General features: G+C 49.3%; 1 protein-coding gene across 1 annotated transcript; it reads left to right on the forward strand.

Moving 5' to 3' along the window:
• The first annotated feature begins 847 nt into the window (after window positions 1-847).
• LOC311356004 (matrix metalloproteinase-15-like) lies at window positions 848-11481 on the forward strand. Its single transcript, XM_084475784.1, has 6 exons — window positions 848-1011; window positions 1253-1461; window positions 5283-5421; window positions 8587-8737; window positions 9636-9754; window positions 10926-11481. Exons 1-6 carry the CDS (start codon window positions 930-932, stop codon window positions 11468-11470), a joined length of 1245 nt encoding a protein of 414 aa, XP_084331910.1. The 5' UTR covers window positions 848-929; the 3' UTR covers window positions 11471-11481.
• The last annotated feature ends 777 nt before the right edge of the window (window positions 11482-12258 follow it).

Here is a 12258-nt window from a genome sequence, read left to right on the forward strand (position 1 = left end):
AAACGACTTGTCATTACGGTCTGTTTCACAGATGATTGTCCCTCTGAAATAACATGGTAGTACAACAAAGTGTGGCAGACCAGAAGAGCAGATGTCTTTTTCCCAGAACCATACACATAACGACATCAGACGCAGAGCCTGGCTGGCCCAGATAAACAGTGAACAAGCACAGCAGGCACAGGAAGTTGGGGACCGGGGGATTTCGACTCTGCTGTAAACGGCAAACACTGTACATTTTAAATGACTGCATGTGGACATTCAGAGACACACAAACAGAACCAAAAAAACAAACACATTGTTCTCTGTTGTTCTCTCTCTCCCCTTGTGGGATTGGGAGAAGCAAACAACTCAAGAGTCACTCCTTGCTTTAATGGGTCCTTCCATACCTTGTTGCAGTGGACCAACCAGTGAGGGGTTCTGGTAGGGTATAAGAGGACAGCCAGGCTGTGATGTTGCCCCTTGCTCATGGTTATACTGTACTTTTTTTGAGTTCATTGAGTTCATTAGAGTTAATAGAGATCATTCCAAACCCAAATGCTAATCCTGATCACTCCTTCTCTCTTCTTCTCTCCTCCAACCACATCTCTTTATTCTCCTTTAAACTCCCCCATTGTCCTCCTTCTCCCCATCCTCTTTGTCCTCTTCATCCTCCTCTTAACCATCCTCCTCTTCCATCTCCATCTCCTCATCCTCTTCATCCTCCCCTCCTCCTCCTCCTCCTCCTCCACCTCCTCTTCCTTCACTTCACCCTCCTCTTTATCCTTCTCATCTTCGAACCTCCATCTCCTCCTCCATCTCCTCCTCCTCTTCCTCTTCCTCCTCCTCCTCCTCCACCTCCTCCATCCACAGGTAACGACCTGTTCCTGGTGGCGGTGCACGAGCTGGGCCACGCCCTGGGCCTGGAGCACTCCAACAACCCCCTGGCCATCATGGCTCCCTTCTACCAGTGGATGGAGACGGACAACTTCCAGCTGCCTGAGGACGACCTCCGGGGAATCCAGCAGATCTACGGTAGGTCCGGGACAGGACTTTAAAGACATCCGCGGTGATATGAATATAACTACAAACGGCCAAACCAGAGATAAGGGATGTTCGACTTCGGCTTCTTTGACCCAACGTCTGTCCGTTGTCGGTCCAAATATGGTGGGACAGGACTTTGAGACAGTAGAAATGGCAAAGAGAACCAGAGGTCTTGTTTGAACGATCTCCGTATTGAAAATATCTTGTCTGTCTGCTGACGGCCGCCGGATAGGTCAGCCAAACAGTGGACCCACCCAGGCCCTGCCCACCGTCACCCCCCGGCGACCGGATCCGCGCCCACCCCAGTCCCCCCCGCAGGCCCCGCCCAGACAGCCGGACCGCCCCAGGACCACGGACAGACCGGACCACTACGGACCCAATATCTGCGAAGGGAATTTCGATGTGGTCACCATGCTCCGGGGGGAGATGTTTGTGTTTAAGGTGAGTGTCTACGAGAGAGTGTGTATTTGTGTGTGTGTGTGTGTGGCCGTGTGTGTTTGTGAGAGTGCGTCTTAAATTTAGCGTGCGCGTGGTTGCAGCGTGTCCTCGTTTGCGGGAGTGCGTGCGTCTCGCAGAGGCAATGGCACGTCCACATCCTTGACCCAGCTGCTGTGTTTTGACGAGCTCCTCCGCTGCCTTAATGGAAGTACACCCCCGCTCTGCAGCAGAACATAAAGAGAGAGCACCGGAGAGCAAGTGGCCTTTTCAACTTGTTGCCCATTTTATGAGGTTAACCTCACAACGGCACCAGGCATGACACCACAATGTCCCCCAGCAGTGCAGCACAGTCCACCACCCCGATAAAAAGCTCATTTAGACATCGATATTAAAAACACTTTGTTTTTATGCTGTAACATTGATGTTGTTATCACCGCCTTGAGGAGCTGGTGAGGGGGGGGGGGGGGGGGTGGACCAGCAGAACAGGTTCATCAGATGCCTGAGCTGTTTCCCCCCCCCCGTCCCGTCCCGTCCCGCCCTACTCCCTCAATGGGGTTGTAAAACAGCAGGTCTGCTGTCTGTAATGGCATGGAACGAATGGCCCGGGTGTGGCGGGGGCGGTGGTCAGTCATGGTCCCCCCCCCCCCCCCCACTCCTCACCACCATCTCCTTGGAGTCTCCTGACTCATTCTAACTGCTCCACACCGGACCAGGTGCTGGTTAGATATTAACAGGTCTTAACCTTCAGGCTGGGGTAAGGGTTAGATTCTTCACTAATAGATGAGGCTGCTCATGCGTACAGTCCCCTGCTCTGCAGTTCACCCTCACCTGAAGTCCCTTTCTTAGATCTCTGAAAGCTCACAGCTCGCTGATTTCAGAAAACGTAGGCTTGATGAGTCTGATTTGTTGAATTGTTTTTTTTTTCATGGTCAAGGCAGGTCCTTTCTACTTGTTCTTAACCCCAGTGGGCGTCTCACTGGGTTAAACCGTTTCAAAGGGTTTCACATGAAACACTCCTCACCCTAAGCCCTGAATGGCAGGCATATCAAGGTTGGATGAAACAAGCAGAAACAAATGATTAGGAGAGAAATAGAGAGAGGAAAAACATTGAAGTCCCACTGTTGGAACCCTTTTTCCTCCTGCAAAGAGGCTTTTATGTGTGTTCTGGATGTGGGTCTCTGATATCCGCCCCAGTAGTAATGATCAGCAGTGCTGAACTGTACTGTCAGTGTATTGCATTCGTAATTCAATCTCGGTCGACATGTTCCCAAGCTAAATCTTTATATATGAAGCAAACCAATAATAACATAATGCAGTGAAGTCTGGATAGTGGGGGTTTAGGCTCTGTAGAGAAAAACACAGGATGCTTCACTTTAGAAAGAAAGTTAGAAAGCTGCATCCATTCTCAAGGCCCACCCCGTCTGTTTCTCACATGACATGTGATTCAGTGTGTCCCTTAGGGGCTGACATGTGGTATGCGTGACTTTTGTCAACGGGTCATCAGTATTCATATACCAGAGGGGAAAGAACAGAACGGTTGCGGTGATGAGTTGAGGTGACATCTCCTTGTTTTAACCTCACTATTCCCAGAGCTTGGCTTGGCTTGCGACTGTGCCGTCGCGTTGCACAGAGACTATTTCTACTCCGCTAATCTCCCCGTGTGCCCGGCTCCTATTCGACATACGGGCCCCTCGCCCCCTCTCGCTCAGTATGAAAATGAGGCAGTCGCTCAATAACAATGTGCTGCCCAGCACTGGGGTGTCGTTACATTCTATTCACTTAATATCTCCCGGCTAAGTGCCCAGGTCGACTATAGATCCCCGTCAATAGGGGTGTGTGTGTGGGAGGCATCCCTCAACACCGCCGCCCCGCTCTCTCTGAGTGGGGAAGAGAGGCCCTGTCAGTCCTAATGGTTAATTGCTAATTTCCTGTCCTGACCGCACACACATGCACACACACACGCACACACGCACGCACGCACGTATGCACGCACGCACGCACGCACGCACACGCACGCACGCACACGCACGCACGCACACGCACACACACACACACACACACACAAACACACGCACACGCACACACACAGAATATATCTTGCTGTAAGAGATTAAGGACGTGGGAGGAAGTGCTTTTCTTGTCGGTCCCTGAGTTCTGCTGGGGCTCACTCGGAGGTAAACATTCATCGCCCTATGTGGATGCACTTAACACCCTGGCTAGTCTGTTCGACTGTTTATCTCCGTTCTATTCTGTTCTCTTCTCTTCTTTGCTCTTCTTTCCTTTCACCTCCTTCCATCCGTTCTCTCCTCTCCTCTACGCTCCCCTCCTCTCCCCTCCTCTCCCCTCCTCTCCTCTCCTCTCCTCTCCTCTCGTCACCTCTTATCTCCTCTTCTTTCCTTTCCTTTCCTTTCCATTCCTGTTCTGTCCTGTCCTGTCCTTACCTTCTGTGTCCTACTCTTTCTCTCCTTCACTCCCCTCTCCTTTCCTCTCCCTTGTCCTGTCCAGTTCTCTTGTGTTTTTGCTGAGCCATCCGGCCTTCCTGTGTGTGTCCTCCTCCTCCTCCTCCTCCTTCTCCTCCTCCTACTGAAGGGTGAACATAGTGGAGCCTGCCAAAGGAAGACACAGCCTTGAGCCTTTTATTGTTACATTACCCAGGGCAACCGGCTATTGGCTCACAGCTAATGGAGGAATCTGAAAGTGCCGTGGCTGGTGGCATAAATCTGTCCTCTAGCTTGGGTATATACATAGACTAGTATCTATACTTAGAAACACAGATATGTCCCAGGCACAGGTTTGAAAAACTGCACACAGGCACTGTCCTGTGCCTGTGTGCGGCTGTGTGTGTTCGTGTATAAAATCATAGTAAAAGTTTCCCACTTTGGCAGTAATTCTGTTTTCCCACAGAAACCATGGTTATCTTCTCTGGACTTGAGCCAACAGCTGTAACAGTTTTAAGTCCAGTGATACATGGTACATGGTTTTATCGGAGCCCGGAGCGCTTAGAGGCTGTCGCGTGTGCGTGCATGTCTCAATGTGAACGATAACAGGACACGTGATATGAACAAGAGCAGAGCAAAGGCTAGCTATTATTAGCCTGATAGTTGTGCCGGGCTTCATGTTGGTTAATTGTACCTTCTGGTGCACTTTGCGTGTTGTAGTCTGTACGCTGGCATGACGACCACCCAGCAGTGGCGACGAGGCAGGGCCTGCTGGGAAATAAGAGTTGGGATACAATCGGTTAACAGGGAGGAAGCGACCCAGCTGCCTTCACACTGGAACTCTGAACTTAAGTGTGTTTGTGTGGGTGTGCGTGTGTGTGTGTTTGTGTGTTTATGTGTGTTTAGGCGTGTAGGTATGTGTGGTTGTCTTTTGCTCGCCCTCATTGTCTTTCATATAAATCTCCAAGTGTGCCAGTGAGCATTTCAAGGTTAGAGAAATATATTTCCTGGATACACTCTTGCGTTGTTCACCCAAGCCTGTTGCCATTAAGGGGAGAGAGAGAAAGAGAGAGAGAGAGAGAGAGAGAGAGGGGGAGAGAGACAGGGAGAGAGAGAGAGAGAGATCAAGGAAGGGATGAAGGCAAGTGAAAAATATATAGTTTATGTGTGCATTTGCAAGTTACTTTCCTAGACATGGTTGTAAATCTGGCTTTGCAACACTTCCAGTTGATTAGAATTCATCAGCTCATCACTATCACTCACTACTATTTAACAATGGTGCAGACGCTTTCATCGAGATACCTGCAGCCATTTGGGAGCGGTGCAAGGTGACGGTAGATAGTGGACGACGGAGATTGAACCTGTGTGTGGTGCTGCTCTCCCCAGGGTCGCTGGTTCTGGCGGGTGAGGAGGAACCGGGTCCTGGACAACTACCCGATGCCCATCAGCCACTTCTGGAGGGGTCTGCCCGGGGACATCGACGCCGCCTACGAGAGACACGACGGGAAGTTTGTCTTCTTTAAAGGTACGAGCTAATGGCCCAAACCCCCCCCCCACACACGAATACATGCAAACATAGTTCCTAGTGCACACCTATACATATACACACACACACAAATACATGCAAACATAGTTCCTAGTGCACACCTATACATATACACACACACACACACACACACACGAATACATGCAAACATAGTTCCTAGTGCACACCTATACAAATGCACACACACACATTCATGCAAACATAGTTCCTAGTGCACACCTATACAAATACACACACACAAATACATGCAAACATAGTTCCTAGTGCACACCTATACAAATACACACACACACACACACATTCATGCATACCTAGTTTCTAGTTCACACCAATACAGACACATACACACGCACACACACACACACACACACACACACACACACACACACACACACACCTTCAGAGTGCCCCCGGAATGAGATTTAAGGTGAAATCCATAAAAGAAGTATAAGAAGATAAAATATTGTTTTAATAAAAAGCTGGGGCAAACACAACAGTAAAGTATAGGATTGAGGCCGATATCTGTAAACACACACACACACACGCACACACACACACACACACGCACAAACACACACATGCACACACACACACACACACGCGCACACACACACACACACACATATATACATACATGTACACACACATAGTGCTATGTTTAGCCTCTTTATTTAATATATCAGGTTCTTTGCACATGAAGCATACAACGCAAGCGTGTTCATTATTTCATTACTTCAACATCTGTTTCAATAAGATCCTCAGAAGACTGTGCTCACCATATGGAAACGCCTTCATGTGCAGTAGTGCATCCAACCTGTCCCAATGAAGCCTCCTATTCCTTTTTATTTTGGGCCAATATCGCAGATTTCACGATAGAGGGGGACGGGGGGGTTAATGCCGCGAGTGCATGGGATGTGAATACCCTGAAGATTAAATGGGTTCACTCTAACAATAGGGAACATCTGGCCCTTTTTATTCTGTCGTTCATTTAAACCACCGCAGAATAACTCTGATCAAACGTTGAACGGTTATAGGAGTGTGTACCGACTGCGCGCCTCTGAGAAATCAATCCTACAGAATATAATTTGTGTTTTTCTTAAACCCCATTGGAAACACGTTACTCCCAGCTTTTATTTCATCACTTATGATTGCGTGAGGTCACATAGTGCAAGCGGCCTGTCTGTTACAATCGAGGTGAGCGCACTGCTCCTTTAAGGCAGCCAGCCAGTCTCTTGGGAAAAAAACGGAAAAAAACGATGATGATGATGATGATGATGATGGTGTTGATGATGATGGTGGTGATGAGGATGATGATGATGTCATTGGCAAGCCCTATGGCTCTGACACTTGGCTGTCTTCCACCCGCCTGCATGAGGAGGAATAAAAGCTTAGAGTAGAGAGCGGGGACTTCAGAACGGCCCCTGGGGCCCATCCGGCACGCGGAGCCAGAGAACCTCCTGTTGCCTTAAAACTCACATATGGGCAGATGTTTCTTAGTATGTTTTTGAATAGTTCATGTAAAATTAGACGTATTTCATTTAAATTGTTCTTTGGTTATACTCAAATCAAAGGGGAAATAGCTGAAGAATGGAGCGATGAAAAGCAGTTGTTATGGACTGCAGGTATTATGTTCAGACTGTCAGACAGGCAGAGAGACTGACCGACGGACAGATAGACAGTAAGACAGACAGAGGTATGGACAGATAGCCACACTGACATAAATCCAGACAGACCGACAGACTTGCAGGCAGACTCGATCCATCTCTACTCACACCCATTGGACCAGTTTTGACACCTCCTCCTCCACCCCACCGCCCCCACCCCCCCGCAGGTGCTGAGTGCAGGGGGTGGACTATAAACAAAGAGGGGGGTCCCGGAGGGTGGAGATGTCCTGGAAGCCAGCCAGGGCGTAGGGGCGGAGGGGGGTCCCAGGGTTCTTGAAACACACGCTGAAAAGCAATCACACCCAGCCCACTTTACCCGTACACATTAGGACCAAACCATCCTAATGGACCATTAGGAGCCAGACTGAGTCGCTGAAGCAGTGCATTTTTCCCCCTCTTTATTACGCCTTTATGTTTTACTTACGTTTACTGGCCAAAAAATGATTACCCCCATCGTATGAAAAGCAACGCAATTGTGTATGAGTTTCTCTTATTGTTTTCATGCCTTTTCAATTACTCTGGGATTATACTGTCAGCAAACCCTGTGTGTGTGTGTGTGTGTGTGTGTGTGTGTGTGTCTGTGTGGGTCGGTGTGTATGTGTGTGTGGGTGTGTGTGTGTTGGTGTGTTGGTGCATATGTATGTATATTTCTGTAAATATGTATGTGTGTGTGTTGGGGTACATGTGTATGTGTTTGTGTGTGTCGGTGTGTGTGTGTGTGTGTGTGTGTATGTATAGGGCCTGGTTAACAGCTCTTTAGATTGCGTACCTTGGGTTACGAGTGGGGTGTGGGTTGAAGGGAAAGTCCCACTGAACGCATCGTAAAGGACCGTTCAACCACGGAAAGGATTTACTCTCTTCCTCTCTCGTTCTCTCGTTGGCTCTCAACCAGCGCTACCCCCATCTCTCTTAATCTCATTCTCTTTGTCTCCCTCTCTCTTTCCCCCCTCTCTCTCTCTCTCTCTCTCTCTCTCTCTCTCTCTCTCGCTCTCTCTGTTGTCCATCTTTTCCTAACAAGGTGCCTACTGAGTCCAAAGGCTTAGGAGCAGACTTTAACTATAATGTATGCGCGACGAACATTGGAGTTCCAAATATTTGATGAAAACACAGGTCTCTGGGCTGTGCAACAACAGCAGTTAGACTACAGACTATTTTGCTTGTCATCACTCATACCTATGCACCATCTCCTCTCTGGGAAAAACTCCTTCTCTTGCATCTTTTTCTATAATGATATTTAAAGTAGTATATCAGGTTACTCCAACAATGAGGAAGGGGACACATTCACTGATGTGTACACCCATGGGCCAATTCACAGTGTTTTGCCTCATAGCAGAATAAAGCCTTGCACCTCCACTCCAATTTCCTTTGAAAGATATCCACGGCGAGGTCCTACGTGTGTCCACCATGACCTAGTTAGATAGGTAGGCATGGGCCTCGCAGGTGCGGTGGTAGTAATGCGGTCCTTCCCTCCCGCCTCCAGGGAACAGGTACTGGCTCTTCAGGGAGGCTAACCTGGAGCCAGGCTACCCACTGGAGCTGACCGATTACGGCCGAGACATCCCGTACGACCGCATCGACGCGGCCATCTGGTGGGAGCCCTCCGGCTACACCTACTTCTTCCAGGGAGACCGGTAAACACTGGAACACAGCCCACCTGGAGTCACCCGTTCGGAAGACGAATGCTCTAACCGCTAAGCTACATTTACTTTTACATTTAGGGCATTTAGCAGACACTTTTATCCAAAGCGACTTACAATAAGACATACATTCGTCATAAGAAAGTGAAACAATATATCGCTGTCGGTACAATAAGGATGAACATAGAACCAAGTGCAAAGCACCAACTTCGCTCGGTTAACCCATTCCCCGTATACAGCAAAGATAGCTAGGATAAGATGCTACATAAGTACTATAGCTAAATACGACACACAATAAGTGCATACATTAAGTGCCAGGACGTACAACATACAACAAGTAGGAGGGGAGGGACTTCTAGGTGAGAGTCTAGGTGAACTAAACGATTGTAGCAACGGGGTAGGCAATTATAGCGTTCTTAAGGTGTTGGGTGTGAGGTTACCACCGTCAACACTTTTTAAAATGTATTTAACTATTGTATCTTGGATTCAATTTTAATAGTCTAGTGGTTACAGTGTTTGATTCCCAAAGGAATGGTTCTGGCAAACCCCGATGCCCACATTCTTTCTCTATCCTTGAATTGAAGTCGCTTTGGAAGCAATTAATAAATACTTTACTCCCAAGGTATATTTACAACTACTGATCATGCTGGTCACCACCTTCACAGCTTTTTGCAACACGTTCAAAACGTACTCCCCTCAAATTGCAATCTTCCATTAATGTTTGACCCCAAAGGGGTGGCTGGTTCGTTTGGTGAAGTAAATCCTGCTTAGGATTGATGAGACACACACGAGACAGACTGCCTGCCTTACGTACAGTACGTACGCAGCCAAGGCACCACCATGCACTCACACTCCAGTCTTAACCCCCACCCCCCCCCACCCCCGCCCTCAGGTACTGGCGTTTTAACGAGCAGTCGCGTGCGGCCGACAGGGACTACCCGAAGCCCATCAGCGTGTGGGACACCTCGGTGCCCTCGTCTCCAAAGGGTGCCTTCCTCAACGATGATGGAGGTGAGCTGGGAGCACGAGGGGGCGTGGGCGTCGGGGGGCTGGGGGTTGGGGGGAGAGGCCAGGGGACTAGACCCTTCTGAAGTGTGTGGGTCTGTGGGGAGAGGAGAGAGAGAGAGAGAGAGAGAGAGAGAGAGAGAGAGAGAGAGAGAGAGAGAGAGAGAGAGAGAGAGAGAGAGAGAGAGAGAGTGAGCATGAGGGAGGGGCATGGAAAGTCAGGGGACGGCCATGCAAGAATGAATCAGGGCTAGGCGGTGTGTGTGTGTGTGTGTGTGTGTGTGTAAGGGTGTCTGTGATGGTTAGTTTTATATATGGAGAAAAAGTGACATCATCATACAAAAACCCATTAAGGGAATATATGAGAGTCTGGAATACCCTTGTATCTATACTTTCTCATCTGTATTCTGCAGTTGCCATGACTCCAAAGTCCCACTCTTTTGAATGAGTAGTCCTAAATGTCTTAAATCTTGAGGATAAAAACACTTCCCAAAGGCAAGTGCAGCAATAATTTACCCATTGTTCCTTAAAGCCCTTTTTATTAGGTGTATATGTGTAATTTATAGTATCTGTGCGTTCTTTTATAATAATCTTAACAGTAAAATTAAAGGCTATTCTCACATGTGGTCTGCGTGTTTGTTTATGATGCCGTCATGCAGTATAGGAACGGTCAGTTTAAGTTGTAATGTCTTTCACTGGAGATTATTCTTCTTCTTTACAGTTAGTGTTTTAGCTCAGTGTTAACATCCGCTACGTAATATTTTCCATTCATATTTGTGGGCTAATTCACTGCAGCCATAAAAAGCAAACCTACATAGTAGACCCCTTACCTACTAATGTACCCGCCATACGAACGTTTTACCATGCACATTTAAACGACCACCAGGCGCGAGTGTGATTTGCCGTTACAAGCCGTTCTTCTGACATCACAAGTGGGTGTGTCCACCTAGATGCATGACGGATAGATGAGCAACGTTTGCTACAGTCCACTGGGTAGGCTGGTAGACTGATCTGTCCAGCGTACATCTCAGTGGACACGCCCACTTGTGATGTCAGAAGAGGCCGATTTTTCCAAAACGGCTTGTGGACGGCTCCTCGCACCCACACCCGGCGGCGTAGCATGTCACGTTCAAAACCCGCCGTTTCACCGTCCCCACTTCCCGCATCCCCTCCGCAGCCTACACCTACTTCTACAAGGGCTCCAGGTACTGGAAGTTTGACAACCACCGCATGAAGAGCGAACCGGGCTACCCCAAGTCCATCCTGCGGGACTTCATGGGCTGCAGCGTGGACCCCGTGGAGCCGGACCGCGACACGGACGCCGACCGCCGCTACCCCGACGTCAACCGCCCCCCCTTCAACCCCGACGTGGGCCGTGGCGGAGACGACGGCGACGACGGCAACAAGGATGGCGGGAAAGACGGCGGGAAAGACGGCGGGACGAAGGACGCCGATGCGGGCGGCGGCGGCGGCGGCGGCGGCGGCGACGACGACGATGAGGACAAGCGTGAGGGTCGCGAGGAGGACACCAACGAGGTGGACGTGGTGCTGAAGGTGAACGACAGCGAGGAGCGCACCATGAACATCCTGATGATCACCATCCCCCTCTTCCTGGTGCTGTGCATCCTGGGATTGATCTACGCCATCATCAGCACGCTGCAGAGGAAGGGCGCGCCGCGGCTGCTGGTGCACTGCAAGCGCTCGCTGCAGGACTGGGTTTGACCCCCCGTCGCCCCCCCCCCCCCCCGACCTTTGAACTTTAGTCGGACGCTTTGGAGGGAGCTTTGACGCCGCCCCCCCCCCCCCCCATCACACATACGAACCCTCGGCCACGCCCCCCCCCCCCCCACACACACACAGGGCGAGCCCTCTAGTGATGCGTCGTCGTGTCTTGACTCTGAGAGCTCCGTGGGTCTGTGTGCAATCAATGCAAGTGAGTGAGTTTCACACATACATGCAACACACACACACACACGTACACGCACCGACATACACACGTACACACACACACAAGGCAAATCGAGTTGTACGCAACAAAAAAAAGTCTAACATAAAACGACATAAAACACATGAAAAAACGTTGTTTTCATACTTATACTAACATACACACACACACACACACACACACACACATCAACATCACTTCCAACCATCCCCTCTGGTGCTCTGCATCCACGGTAGTCTATTTATATGAGAGAAGTTTGCACATTCTTTTCATCTTGTTTTTGTTTTGGTTGCGTATTGTGTGCCAGGAGTTTCTGTATTTTTTTTTCTTATTATTTCTTTATTTTTTACCATTTGCCATTTGTATTTTCGGCTGTTATTTTTTCCAAACCAGGAAAGCTGTTCTATTCTCCTTCCCGAGCGCACGTTCCTTCCTTCCTCTTCCTCTTCACAGCGGGATCACCTGACTCAAGGGGAACAGTGAAACGTCTTTATCTCTGGCTTGTTTATCTCCCCCCCCCCCTCCTCATACACCCACACACTGCTCAACAACCTACTTCCCTCCC

This window comes from Micromesistius poutassou, assembly GCF_964030765.1.
Source record: "Micromesistius poutassou genome assembly, chromosome: 12".
NCBI classification, from domain to species: Eukaryota; Metazoa; Chordata; class Actinopteri; order Gadiformes; family Gadidae; genus Micromesistius; species Micromesistius poutassou.